The sequence below is a fragment of the Oncorhynchus tshawytscha genome, linkage group LG24 (genome assembly GCF_018296145.1).
Source record: "Oncorhynchus tshawytscha isolate Ot180627B linkage group LG24, Otsh_v2.0, whole genome shotgun sequence".
Taxonomy (NCBI): Eukaryota; Metazoa; Chordata; class Actinopteri; order Salmoniformes; family Salmonidae; genus Oncorhynchus; species Oncorhynchus tshawytscha.
Window position 1 is genome coordinate 13,045,587 of NC_056452.1, and position 15,052 is coordinate 13,060,638.

Genomic DNA, 15,052 nt, shown 5'->3' on the forward strand with positions numbered 1-15,052 from the left:
CATATCATGTTTAGTGTGGAATTTATGCCTAAAATTATCCTTATCCAACTCAAGACATGGGTCGGGCTCCCCTGCTCAGATGCTGCATTCATCATCCAATGGTTGCAGGCCACGTCATCAACTGGTTCATCGACTAACAGATTGATAGAACAAACAATGTGGTTTACTGAAATGTAAAATACCATTCCAGGCATTTTAAGATCTGTCATGTGTCAGCAACGCCTGGGCAGATTAATGCTCCCATGACCTATCCTGACCAATAAAGCTCAACAAGCTGTTGTAGTCCTAAAAAAACGGAAATTAGTTACCTCTGGTTGTTCAGCCAAAGATTGTCTATTTTATTGACAAGATAGTCCGTTCTAACAATGGAAATATATGTCCTCAAAGATGGAAGGCAGGCGGGAAGAGGTGAGATCAGGTGGGACCATTCTTTCCAATGAGAGAGCAGAAATGTGCATGAACAACAGGCCATAGAAATAGATAAAGGACTCATCTTTGTATCTGTGCCATTATAGCGCCTGTGATAGCATAGGCATTGCCATTGAGGCTATCGCTGTTTTAAAGAAGAACATTTTCTTCTTCATTGGCTGATTGCTCCCAACTCATAGGAATCCCCACCCAGTTGACTACTTTAAAATGGTGGAAGCCCTCAATGGCAATGTCCATGCTAAAATGGGTTTCATCCATAATGAGTTTATCTCCATGACAACAAACTCCAATATCAAGTTATTTTTTCTAAGTTGCCGAAATGCCACTTGAGTCCACCTATATCAGTGCATTCCTAACCTAACCAAACTTCTATTTGGACAAATAAGCCCATTTAGCAAATTAGCAATACTTTTTTATTGTTGACCAAATTTGATACTCTTATCTCATTGACCTCCATATAAAAAATCCTCACTTTGTGGGCTTATTTCTGTGGACAGATTTTGGGCAGAGTAAAACCTGTTGTTTTGCCTCATACTCTCTGGCTCAACCATTCCTATGGGGTAAATTAATGGGGAAAGAATGGGGTTTTGGGATAGACACAGGCTTCGGAGATCTTATACACTACATGACCAATAGTATGTGGACACCTGCTTGTCGAACATCTCATTCCAAAATCATGGGCATTAATATGGAGTTGGTCCCCCCTGCACTCTTCTGGGAAGACTTTCCACTAGCTGCGGGAACTTGCTTCCATTCAGCCACAAGAGCATTAGTGAGGTCGGGCACTGACTTCGGGCAATTAGACCTGGCTGTCAGTCAGCATTCCAATTCATCCCAAAGGTGTTCGATGGGGTTGAGGTCAGGGCTCTGTGCAGGCCAGTCAAGTTCTTCCACACTATCTCAACAAACCATTTCTGTATGGACCTTGCTTTATGCATGTAGGAATTGTCATGCTGAAAGAGGAAAGGGCCTTCCCAAAACTGTCGCCACAAATTTGGAAGCACAGAATCGTCTAGAATGTCATTGTATGCTGTAGACTTAAGATTCCCTTCACTGGAACTAAGGGGCCTAGCCCGAACTATGAAAAACAGCCACAGACCATTATTCCTCCTCCGCCAAACTTTACATTTGGCACTATGCATTTGGGCAGGTATTGTTCTCCTGGCATCCGCCAAACCGAGATTAGTCCGTCGGACTGCAAGATGGTGAAGTGTGATTCATCAATCCAGAGAACGCATTTCCACTGCTCCAGAGTCCAATGGCGGTGAGCTTTACACCACTCCAGGTGACACTTGGCATTGCGCATGGTGATCTTAGGTTTTTGTGTGGCTGCTAGGCCATGGAAACCCATTTAATGAAGCTTCCGTCAAACAGTTCAGTGCTGACGTTGCTTCCAGAGGCAGTTTGGAACTCGGTAGTGAGTGTTGCAACTGAGGACAGACCATTTTTAAGCACTACGCACTTCAGCCCTCGGCAGTACCTAGACATTTGCACTTCACTTACAGTTGACAGGGGCAGTTCAATCAGGGTAGAAATTTTAAGAACTGACTTGTTGGAAAGGTGGCAGCCTATGACAGTGCCACGTTGAAAGTCACTCAGCTCATCAGTAAGGGCATTCTACTGCCGCCAATGTTTGTCAATGGCGATTTTGTGGATGTGTGCTCGATTTTATACACCCGTCAGCAACTGGTGTGGCTGACATAGACAAATCCACTAATTTGAAGGGGTGTCCACATACTTTTGTATATGTAGTGTATGTTTTGTTCTATGATATATCAGTCAGTTAACATTACCTTTATGAATTATGAAGCATTCGTGTGCATTTGTGTTTGTGCATTTGTGTTCCCAAAATGGAATGTTAGTTGATGAAGATTACCACATAGAGCAACACATATAAGATCTCATAAACCTGTGTTTACCACAAAACCACATTAATTTGCACAACGAGCCATGGTGGCGTTAATGCCAACAAAAAGACGCCATTACTATTGCTCTCTATGGTCCTGAACTACCGCTCCCAGAGGCACCGTGGGACGCAAAGACGTGACTACGTATTACCGTTGGAAACGGCGGCGATTGTAGCGGGAGAGTACAGATTGTCATGCCAAAATCTGTTGTTTACATGGCGAAGAACATAAAAAACCTTGCTTCCACAATTTTAAAGGAAAATATGGAGTGAGACAAGATATGTACTTCTTTCGTAAAGCACGTTAAATGTTGATGGTACCTTTGTTACCAAAGGTCGAGTTGATAGCACAGCAAAGCCACAGTGGCTATCCGGTACAGCATTATAGTACATATTTTGCCAGATATCAACAGGTGAATGCATTTACTAGCTAACGCTAAGTTAGCTAACGTTAGCTAAGTAACTTGAAAGGACTCCCTGACATATTGCTACAATGACGTCGAGAGGTAAAGGGTTTATTTGCATATCACTGCAGGTTACCAGCTAACGTATTTCACTGCTAGTTAAACATAGAGTAATGAATTATGACAACTATTCCAACTAGCTAACGTTAAATGCATTTACAGTATTTATAACTAGTGCCCTTCAATGTTTATTGTGCCTGACAGTGTGGCAACACCCCTATGTCAACATCTTCAAACACATGAGAGTTGAGGAATGGAAGAAGACCTCAAGAGAGGGAGATGTGACAACCTATATGGTAGGCAACACTACTCTTATACCTTAACAAATCACTCTTATTACCCAACCAGCATTGGAGAGGAGGCAACCTGGGGTGGCAATCATGTCAAAGGTACTCAATACCTTGTGCCCACTCTCTCCCCTCCTCCAATCAGAGAAGTGAGGAGAAGCTCTGAGGTTGACCCCCTTTAGACCTTCTCATCCAATGCCCCTGCTCATGTCAGATGGAATTGAGGAATCAGAAACTACTTTTGAGATTCACCCCAGGTCTTCAGTTTGCTTTTAATTGTGACTTTTCATTATGACATTTTGACAGGACAAAACACTGATGTGTTCAGTGTTTCGGATCCGTGGGTCCATTCCAGCCAGCAATTACATCCTTCTGCCCAAGACCAGCACTCAGTCCCTGGGGCTGACAGGACGCTACCTCTACCTGCTCTTCAGACCCAGTCCTGCCAAACACTTTGTAGTGCATATGGACATCGCTGCTGAGGTACAGACTGGGGACATGGTTTTCAATCCTGGCCCTTTCTTGGGTTGAATTACGCATTATGTACAGCTTGGGTGTACCATTGTTTTCTGTATTGGCACACTCCATTGTGGTTGTCATTCCAATTGAAGGAACTAGGGTCTGATAGAGGTACTATGTCACTGCCTTTGTCAATAAGCGTAAAAAATACTCAACCAAAAAATTGCGAGGCAGACATTTCAGAATGTCGCGATTCAAAACCATAGTTTGGGGGGAAAACATTTGCAGTGGTTCTCGTTCAGCTAGTTAATGCAAACCAACCTCTTGATCTCCATCTCGCTAGCAAATATTTTGTATTTTATTCAAGCGGACCTAGGAAGTGACGTAGTTCCTCAATGCCAAAAGAGTCCATCAAACCAGACCCTAGTCACTGTGTTGCCTAGGGTTGGGTTTTCGAGACTAGGAAGGAACACAATGGCATTGTCAGGCATGTAATTACATGCTTTATAAAACTGATTTATATAGGATATCTGTGTTGTGAGGAATGTTATTATTCAACAAGGGCATAGTACTTAGTATTTTGATAGTATGATGGATTGGCATAGCACTGATCAAATAAATATATGCCTCATAATTCTAAGGAATTTGCCATGTTAAATAGGGAAATAACATTACTATTCAGAACAGTCTGTCTCCTCTCTCCCACTTCCACGACACTCAATACCTGTTTTTATACTGAACAAAAATATAAACGTAACATGCATCAATTTTGCTGAATTACAGTTCATACAAAGAAATCAGTCAGTTGAAATAAATGTATTAGGCCCTAATCTGTGGATTTCACATGACTGGGAAGGGGTGCAGCCATGGGTGGGCCTGGGAAGGCATAGGACCACCCACTGGGCTGGCGTGGTTACATGTGGTCTGCGGTTGTGAGGCCGGTTGGACATACTGCCAAATTCTCTAAAACAACATTGGATGCAGCTTATGGTAGAGAAATTAGCATTAAATTATCTGGCAACAGCTCTGGTGGATATTCGGGCAGTCAGCATGCCAATTACAATTTCCCTCAACTTGAAACAGCTGTGGCATTGTGTTGTGTGACACAACTGCACATTTTAGAGTGGCCTTTTATTGTCCCCAGTACAAGGTGCACCTGTGTAATGATCATGCTGTTTAATCAGCTTCTTGATATGCCACACCTGACAGGTGGATGGATTATCTTGGCAGAGGAAAAATGCTCACTAACAGGGATGTAAAAAATTGTGAACAACATTTTAGAGAAATGCTTTTTGTGCATATGGACAATTTCTGGAATCTTTTATTTCAGCTCATCAAACATGGGCCCAACACTTTACATGTTCCTTTTTGTATTTTTGTGGAGTAAAGTAGCATGCCTCCGGAACTGATTCTCAGTAGAACACCACTTGTTCCTTCTGGTATTGATCTACCTGCTAGAATTGGATGCTTTCTCATGTGTTTTATACCCAACCTTTCATTTTGAAAGTGCTGTAGTCCCTATGGATTTAAAACCCAAGGTTATTTTACCACCACTCATTGGGGATTATTACATTTAGTTGAGATCTTAACTGGAATTGGGAAATTAAGCCTTCTAAATCTGTCCATCTAAGCTTCTTATATTTATCCATCTAATTATTGAACGAGTAATATAAATCTCTCTTAAGTTTTAATCCTACAGTAGTTCATTAGACTAGTTGTTTTGGTGCCTCTATAATGCAGTCTAGGTTTTAGCACCTCGAGTGACACGTTCAGCTCTGTTATTGTCTTGTCTAGGGTTTTGGGGGATTATGTTATTCTAATATCCTTGCATTTAGCCAGGGCCATATTCATAAAGCCTCTCAGAGTGGGAGTGCTGGTCTAAAATCAGTTTTCCCTAGATCATAATGAATAAGATTAGTAGGGGACCTGATCCTAGATCAGTAATCCTATTCCGAGACCCTTTATGAATACGTGTGCTGTTCAGGCGTTCAACCATGGAACTCTCCTTGATAAGTTACCAGACAGAATCATGACTGGTATTGTTGATTCCAGCTTTATGGATGTTACATTTGCAGGCAAAATCACAACTTGAATGTCTCACAGAATGGACAAACAAAATGTAAATTAAGCTTCTGATGTGTGTGTCTATAGGTCCCCTTGGAATATCCAAATATTGGCATGTTGGCCAAATAAAACAGAGGCATTACTTGTAACATTAAATGGGCCAGATTTTGGGGAGACTGAACATATTAGCAGAAGTCTGAGTTTGCAAGTCTCTTAGGTCAAAACATGAATAGGCATTTTGAAGGAAAGGCTTGGCTGAACACAAAAAAAAGCAAACATTTGAAAAGGATGTAATTTCCATTATTACTTTAGAGTGGAAATACAACCGTTATGGATATTACACCCATAGACATTCAAATCTTAAAGATTTCTTTATCAAAATCTATCGTAACACATTTGTTGGCATCCTGGAACTTTTGTAAAATGTCAGCAGATGGAATTGTACCTAAATAATGTCTGCACTTCAAAATATACTGAACAAAAATATAAATGCAACAATTTCAACGATTTTACTGAGTTACAGTTCATGTAAGGAAATCAATCAATTTAAATATGTAAATTAGTTCCTAATCAATGGATTCACATGACTGGGCAGGGTCACAGCCATGGGTGGGCCTGGGAGGGCACAGGTCCACCCATTGGGGAACCAGCCCAGCCAATTAGTATTAGTTTTTCCCCACAAACAGGCTTTATTACAGACAGAAATACTCCTCCGTTTCATCAGCTGTCTGGGTGGCTGGTCTCAGACAATCCCACAGGTGAAGAAGTCTGATGTGGAGGTCCTGGGCTGGCTCGGTTACACGTGGCCTGGGGTTGTGAGGCCGGTTGGACGTACTGCCAAATTCTCTAAAACAATGTTAGAAGTGGTTTATGGTAGAGAAATTAACATGACATTTTCTGGCAACAGCTCTGGGGGACATCTTTTATTTCAGCTCATGAAACATGGGACCAATACTTTACATGTTGCGTTTATATTTTTGGTCAGTATATATACCTTATGGATAATTACTGTATGAGCATGGTTTCATTTTGGAATAATTCACCTTTTTTGTCAGGGTGACCTTCCCCTGGGATTGCCTGTATGGTTTCTTGCTACCATTATACGTTTTGTCGCATCTACCTCATCTCTGACTCTACCTGGGTTCCTTGTCTTGTGGATTTCATAACCACGCCTTTATAACAATTAAATCATGATGAGACATGAATTTGTTCAACCATTTATCTGAACGTGCTCGTCTTAACACATACGAACCACCATGATGCTCTGCCGCACAACCCCAATACACAACTCTCTCTACATGAACTGTTGGGAGAGTCTATTCTACAAGTCCAACCGTTTATGTGCCCGCCTATCTCTCGTAGTGTTTGGTGTGGAGCCCATTCACTCACGCTGACCAGCTCCAATACTTTGTTCTTAACTAGAGCTTCGAAGTCAGCCTCTACTTTTGGTTTGATAGTATAAGTTAAGCGTTGTGCTTTCAAAAACGTTGGTTTGTGTCTGACACGAGATACAGCTGCCCCTGTGTCAATCTCCATATGTACTGGCTGCCCCTCTAGTAAGGGAGAGACATAGTAGCCACACCCCCCCCCCCAGCAACAGTCAGGATTTTCAGTGTGACTTCCTTGTCTGAGTCTCTCACCTCAATGTTCTCTGCTCAACAGCGTGAACATATATTTTTCTTTTGTTGGAACGTCTGTTTGTTTTCAGTCTTTGACGTTTTCTCTGAGCGCGATGTTGCCGGCAATTCATGTCCTTACATCAGCACGTAGACGCCTGATGTCCCGCTTTGCCACAGCGGAAGCATGTGCCTTGATTTCCCTGTCTCTGATTCTCAGTTGAGATAATCAGGGAAAGTGCACAACTGCTGAGCGTCTATCATCTAGGTCCATGGACACACTGACTTCAATGGCCCTTGCCAAGGTCAGATTACTTTAAGTCAATTGTCTCTTTTGTGTAGTGTTCGTAATTGATGTTATTCTTCAATAACACAAACTCCAAAGCAAATCAGGGGGAGAAAAATAGATTTATTTGAGAAGGACAAATCAAGATGTTATGCTGGGAGGTAGATGTTCAGTCTCCCCTGTCCTCAGCTTTTCTCCACCGAACAAAGGAACAGGATGCCATTTATAATCCCCCCACACTAGCCTGGGGTTGACCAATCAGAAGTCCTTGCAGGACAACTGGCCAAATAACAAGTGTGAGTTCAACCATTTATTTGACCTTGCTCATCTTAACACATATAAACCTCTATGATACTCTGCGGCAGAACCCCAATACACAAGACCTAGTACCTCATTTTGACAAGGTTGATTTCTTCTACCCCAGGCCACTCAAAGCCATGCTTAAAAGTTGGACACACTATATCATTCTGTCATTAGATTTGCCTAGGGGTTCAGTGGATCACTTATCACTCTCCTCATGGTTGCAAAGAGTGAAATAGACCTTTTCTCATTCTAGATGTAGGGTTGTGATGGTGCTGGAATTTAGGATGACTAATTGGTCAGACTAATGACTGCGGTCTCTGTAACAGTTTGAATAGCAAAAATAAAAACATATTTTTAGAGGCACATTTTCTCCTACGCTCCTGATTGCATGTGCTGCCATAGAAATGTAATTAATCTATGAGTTATATGTATATGTGTGCTGCTGCTTCATTGTGGGGGTTGTTACCTCTGCAACCCGAGACTTTGTTGCTCCTTGCCGACTCAAGAAACTAGCAAAGTTTCATCACGTTGTTAAGAGTCCATTTTTACCTCAAATGAACTAAACTGTACAAATAAGTATTCACATTTTTACCAATTACCAGTACAACCCCACCATAAGAATTACAGGTACTATATTTGACCTCCCTGTTTCCTCTGCTGTTTTTTGTAGGAGGGCCAGGTGATCCGTGTCTCCTTCTCCAACCTGTTTAAGGAGTTCAAGTCCACGGCCACCTGGCTGCAGTTCCCCTTCCTGTGTGGAGCGGCCAAGGGCTCGGTGTATGAGAGCACTGCAAAAACAGCCAGACACGGTGAAAACATACATCTACACCGAACATAGTGACACAGTTACAACAACAATAATGTTCAAGCAAAACTGGTTGAATTGTAACAGCTAAAAGCTGGTCATTTGAATCAGATTTGTCGAGTTTTGTCTTCTGTGATGTCTTCACTGAACATGGCTAAACCAGCAAATTACAATTGTACTGCGGTGTTCCTTGATCATGACCAAGTTCTTCTATTGGCCAGGACTGGTGGGTCCCGCCCCCTCTACGGTGCGTTGGACCTGTCTGATGATGGACCTGCAGTACATTCTCTCTGTCTACCTTAACCGCCGCCACAGCCACCTGAAGACAGTCAAACTGTGTGCCAACATGTCAGTGAAAAACATGTTCACCAGTGACCTGGTGCTAGACCCTGGTGAGACTGAGACCCAAAGCTATCACAGGGTTTTATAATAGGATTATAATGTAATATAGTGTTAGATGCTTCATGTCAGGTTTACCAAGGACTGTGTATGTGCACAAAATGAAATTGCAATCTGGGAGAAAATCCTGGCTCAAAGTTTTTAATGGTTCCACAGAACTAGCTATTAGTTACCTTTTTTATTAGTAATAACGTGTCAGTTTTTGTCATTGAGGAAGAATGTTCCTTGAGATGGGAGAGGCAGGACTTGCAGCGCGATCTGCGTCACAAATAGAACTGACTTCTATTTTACAGGCTGACTACACCGCTCACGTTGCAATATAAATTAAAAAATCTATATTATTCAATTATTGCACCCACTGCTCGCACGCGCCAACAAGCATCTGCATTGCCAAGGGCTTAAATAGAAATCAGTTCTATTTCTGATGCAGATCGTGCTGCAAGACCTGCATCTCCCATCTCCTCATTGGTTTATAGAAGCAGGTACCCACGTGCCATCTCTTTGGTTATACCCAAGTGGGTGACTGAAATACGAAATCGGTCGGTGGCGGTAATGCATGTAATTTATGAAAGTTGCCAATCGCAATATAAAGTCAAGAGAACAAAAAGCCTAGAAGGGCAAGAGATGACTAGAAACGATTCGGTTGACCATTTTATGTGTGGATTAATTATCGGAGTAGAGGACCATGTGCATTTCAGGTAAAATAACAATGTTTATCCCAGGACAAATTAGCTAGCAACAGCAAGCTATCTAAATAGAACAAATTAGCTAGCTAGCTAAATTGCTATAAAGGTTTAATTATTTTCGACCTGTCCCCAAATTAATGTAATTGGTTCAGAGTTTGTTTTGATATTTTAACCTGCGTGTTGAGGGCGCGTTTGGTGTGGGGGCGACAAAATAAATTGGTAGCGCTTGGCAACGCAGACGCTCGTTGGCGTGTGCGAGCAGTGTGGGTGCAATAATTGAATAATATAGATTCAAAAATGTATTTTGCAACACGTGAGCGGTGTAGTCCGCCTGTAAAGTGCCAGCAGTTCACGCGCATTTGCTCGTGAAAGAAATTAAATGAAAGTTAGAAAAATAACTAGTCGCACAATGCTGCGTCCCATTTAGTTGTATTCTCCACGTAACGTTACGAGCATCACGCAACCTGATAGACTGTTACTGTAATTATGATCCACGTCACAAAAAGCATTACAAAAGTATAATAAAAAATAAATAAACATATTGGCATTAAATGGAGTCGGGATTTTAGATGACTGCACGATGAAGAATGAATGAGTGTCTGGTATTTGCTATAGAGGTAATGCTTCTAAAATGCCTTTGCACTAGATTTGAGATTTTATACATCTTCGAAACTCTGAAATTATGTAAGTGCTTCAAAGAAATACAATAGGCACCTTTACGTAGGCTGAAACAGCGGACTCTTCTAGCGAACAGCTTTCAGATTCCCTTTGCGGTAGCCTAGCGAACAGCGTTCCGATTCTCTTTGCGGCAGCCTACTTAAGCTTTGTGTAGCCAGTTTGCGGTCTGTGTTCATTTTGTTGTCAAAATAATTTTGCTTTTCGTGTTGATTTAGGAACCGTGTCTAAAAAGCCAATACTTGTGCGCTGGCCCTAGTGATTTGAGAGGTGACAAGCGTTCCTCTACTATAGAGACTAAGCTTGGGGGCATGAGCTAAGAAAAACGTTATAGATAATTATCTCCATTTTTACACTGTACATGTAATGGAATAAACATACAGACAATCTGTGCTAATTCCGCAAAACATATTTATTTTATATGTTCTGTACTTATCAGTATGAATTTTTTATTTATGTTTTGTAAATACCTTTTCAGAGGACTGAACTGAACCAAGTGTGATCCATAATGTTTGTCTAAGCACATGAATCTCCAATTTGCCGCATGAGTCTGGTACTCTCAAAAGTTGGACAGGGTTGGCAGGTCTGGGGAGCTTTCAAGGCCAGCGTGGTGGTGAACAGAGCACTGCACTTAAGACCCCATTCAGTGTAGAAATATTCACTCACCAGCCAGCTTATTAGGTACACCCATCCTAGTACTGGGCGTACCCACGTTTGCCTCCAGAACAGCCAGAATTTTTTTGAGGCACTCTACATGGTGTCGGAAACATTCCACACGGATTTTAGTCCATGCTTGCGTGATGGCATCGCGTAGTTGTTGCGGATTGGACGGCAATACATTCATGCTGCGAACAGCCCTTTCCATTTCATCCCAAATATGCCCTATTGGGTTGAGGTCTGAGGACTGAGCAGGCCTCTCAAGTAAGCTGAACTCGCTGTCATTTTCTAGGCAATGTTTTTCCACTCCTTAATTGTCTAGTGTGGGGAATCGTGTGTCCACTGTAGCCGCTTCTTCTTGTTTTTAGCTGATAGGAGTGGAACTCTGGCTTTTACAGCAGATGACCACACCATCTGTGACAAGGATCGACGAGTTGTGTGTTCCGAGATGCCGTTCTCCACTCCGCTGTTGTGCTGCTGTGTTATTTGTCTGTTTGTTGCCCTATTGTTAGCTTGCACAATTCTTGCCATTTTCCTTTAAAAAAAAAGAGTTGTACCCCTTTTTCTCCCCAATTTTGTGGTATCCAATTGTTTAGTAGCTACTATCTTGTCTCATCGAACACTGTGCACCTGGCAACCTTGGTTAGCGAGCACTGCGCCCGGCCCGCCACAGGAGTCGCTGGTGCGCGATGAGACAAGGATATCCCTACTGGCCAAACCCTCCCTAACCCAGACGACGCTAGGCCAATTGTGCGTCGCCCCACGGACCTCCCGTTCGCGGCCGGTTATGACAGAGCCTAGGCGCGAACCCAGAGTCTCTGGTGGCACAGCTGGCGCTGCAGTACAGCGCCCTTAACCACTGCGCCACCCGGGAGGAGCACCATTTTCCTTTGACCTCTCAGCAACAAGTGTGATACTGGATCCGGGACACCTGGCACCAGCGGTCATACCGCTCTCAAAGTTGCTTAGGTTACTCGTTTTGCCCGTTCAAACATTAAATCGAACAGTAACTGAATACCTCGATGCCAGTCTGTCTGCTTTATATAGCAAGCCACGGCCACGTTGACTCACTGTCTGTAGGAGCAATCCATTTTCATGAACGGGGTGGTGTACCTAATAAACTGTCCGGTGGGTGTATAGCTACCACATAGTTAAACAAAAATATATTTAGGTTAAGGGCTCATTTTCTTCAGGATGTTCAAAAGCCTGGGCCTTATCTATGCATTTTTATAGAAATAGTTAAAATGCAGAGAATCCTTCAACTAAGCCTATTTACAAGACCATTTTCTTAGTTTGGCATATTTTTTGTTTGTTTATAAAATGTTTAACAGCTGAACCTTCAACCTGCTTATTTCAGACCATTTCCTGAATTTGAAGTGCATTTTTTTGTATTTGAAATTTTTCAAAAACAGCTGAACTTACTTATTCATGGCCATCTCCTGAGTTTGAAGTTCTTACTTTTATTTCAAAAATAATTATTCAATTCAACCACAGTGCAATTGACCAGGCTGTGTGGGAGTGCAATCAATTGTGTTCATTCATTGTGCCTCCCTCAAGGTTCTAGCCCGGCTCCAAGGCTAATCTATCTCTTCAATATACTTCAGTATACTTCCTCATCTTTTTATCCTTTGTTCATTTCCCTCCAGGAGTGTCCTTCAATGAGGCAAAGCAGGCCGGGTTGGCGTCATCTCTGGGCACAGGCCCCATGCCTAGGGAGATGTCCTTCCCTGTGCCCAAAGGAGGCAGCTGGCATGACCTCTATGACTACATCAGGTGGGTGGCCTCACCAGGGTGGTATTCAAATGGGAGAAAACTTAATTGAAAAAGCGAGCGACTACCTGGACTTGTCCAAAAATAACTGCTTGTTTTCGTTGTCTGTTAAATAACATTTTCAAACTTTTTGCACCGGTATGCCCTAATGAACGGCTATCCAGTTACCGTAGACTGGGTGAATCGAGCTGCCGTCACAATTCAAATCAATTGCTGACGCTATGCACATTTTTCTAGTTTCAGTCGGTATTGAAGAGTCAACTTGCCTTTCAACTGCTTCTTATGTTTAAAACTTTTGAGCTGCTACTTTGTTTATTCTAACAGGTTTCCATCAGACGGAGCCAAGATGCCCTTTGACTCCATTCAGAAAGGCTATCCCAGCGCTGTATCTAGTAAGTGGACAGCACTATAACACCTATGAATGTTTGATTTACCTCTAATTCCTATGAGGTTAAGAATAGATGTGCCTAAGTAGCAATTGTGACAAATGCAGTGATTACTACGTTAGTGTATAATTACAGTAGAATGAAAACATTAATTGCACAGTACAAATTCTGTGGTAACAGCACGTTATTGTTGTCTTGCCCCAGCATGTTCCCCACCAGAGAGGAGTCCCACGAGAGAGATGTCTCGCAGTGTGAACATCAGCAAACCAGTGCAAGACAGAGTGTCACTCATCCAGCAGATCACCACCCCCAAACTAGTAAGACAATAGCCTGGGTGGGTGGTTGGTTGGTTTGTGTGTGTGTGTGTTCTTTGTGTCTGAAATTGTATTTTCATGCTCTAAGTATATGTGTATATCTGTGGTCGTCCCATTTTCTGTATACGGTCTGTGTCAGACTGTCTGTTCTGTGTACAATTACAAATGGCTGTATTTCGCATTGTCATAACCTGATGTTCCGTTTCCTCCCCCAGCACCCAAGGCATCGCACCACTCTGGAGACGTCCAGTATTGCTGAGCTGGGAGTGGTCACATCTGGCCTGAACGGCCAATACCCATCACAGGACGACTGGCATTGCCCTGGCGACAACCTGGGAAAAGGTCAGGGGTCGAGGACCTCCAGGTCGCACCGCTCGGCTGTCAGGATACCGTGCACGGAAGATGGGGGCGTGCACGTTTACGCCCACACCGAGGATGACATCAACACCCACAGAGACGACAGTGACGTAGAGGAGGTGAGACACACCATTTAGCACTTACACACACACCTCTCAATTTACACTCCACCTTCATGTAACAGACCTCTTTCACAAAGCCACTTCCTGTGCTTTCCCTGCTCCTACACACTGCTTTGTTTCTGTATTGTTGAAGGATTCCGCATTCGTCTCTTTGCATTTCCAGATTGTTTGTACAGCAGTCTCAAGACCTGTCACTCTTCCCATAGCCAAGGAATCCCAACAGCGGGTAAGAAAAGACAAGAAAAAAGAGATTGACTTCAGATTTTGAAACACCTGACGACTTTGTTAGTTTCCGTACAATGATATTGTACAGAATATTGTGTGAAACTATACAGTTATTGGTGTGAATCCTGTTTCTGTCTACTCAGAAGCTGCATCCTGACCCCATCCTCAGGCTCAACAGAATCATTGGTTTTGGGGGAGCCACTATGAAATGTGTAAGTCTCAAGGTGGCACTGTGTTTACGCTATGAGATATGTTTTCACACGGGGGCCTCACGAGTGGCGCAGCGGTCTAAGGCACTGCGTTGCAGTGCTTGAGGCGTCACTACAGACTCTGGTTCGATCTCAGGCTGTGTCACAACCGGCCGTGACCGCGGGAGTCCCATAGGGTGGCGCACAATTGGACCAACGTAGTCTGGGTTAGGGGAGGGTTTGGCCGGGGAGGCACTCTAGCGACTCCCTATGGCTGGCCTGGTGCCTGCAGGCTGACTTCGGTCGTCAGTTGAGCGTTTCTTCCGACACATTGGTGCAGCTGGCTTCTGGGTTAAGCGGGCAGGTGTTAAGAAGCGTGGTTTGGCGGTTCATGTTTCGGCAGACGCATGGCTCGACCTTCGCCTCTCCTGAGCCCGTTGAGGAGTTGCAGCGATGAGACAAGATAGAAAAAGGGGGTTGTAAAGTCCTGTACGTCATGTGAAATAAGTAAAGGAAAACTTATGATCCATCGTTGCCGTATATTAGATATCATACCATTTTTATATGTTACAAATATAATATCAGATATGAGTTTCTCTCTCTCTGTGAGATCATATATGACAAAACTATATATCATATACACAAGTACTGTAT

The 15,052-nt window shown here is 43.0% G+C and overlaps 1 protein-coding gene across 2 annotated transcripts in view; it reads left to right on the top strand.

Annotated features, from left to right (window-relative positions):
- The first annotated feature begins 2,465 nt into the window (after positions 1 to 2,465).
- The window catches only part of wdr90 (WD repeat domain 90), a 55,651-nt gene continuing 43,064 nt past the window's right edge, over positions 2,466 to 15,052 (top strand). Inside the window, exons 1-11 of one of the 2 annotated variants that reach the window (XM_024386849.2) lie at positions 2,466 to 2,841; positions 3,004 to 3,095; positions 3,393 to 3,569; positions 8,485 to 8,623; positions 8,841 to 9,011; positions 12,683 to 12,809; positions 13,131 to 13,198; positions 13,397 to 13,509; positions 13,722 to 13,982; positions 14,149 to 14,211; positions 14,354 to 14,422. In XM_024386849.2, coding sequence (XP_024242617.2) covers positions 2,829 to 2,841; positions 3,004 to 3,095; positions 3,393 to 3,569; positions 8,485 to 8,623; positions 8,841 to 9,011; positions 12,683 to 12,809; positions 13,131 to 13,198; positions 13,397 to 13,509; positions 13,722 to 13,982; positions 14,149 to 14,211; positions 14,354 to 14,422 — 1,293 coding nt within the window. In that variant the 5' untranslated portion in view covers positions 2,466 to 2,828. Of the gene's footprint in view, positions 2,842 to 3,003; positions 3,096 to 3,392; positions 3,570 to 8,484; positions 8,624 to 8,840; positions 9,012 to 9,570; positions 9,717 to 12,682; positions 12,810 to 13,130; positions 13,199 to 13,396; positions 13,510 to 13,721; positions 13,983 to 14,148; positions 14,212 to 14,353; positions 14,423 to 15,052 lie in introns of those variants that run through there. The other variant, XM_042305336.1, reaches the window with a different exon arrangement.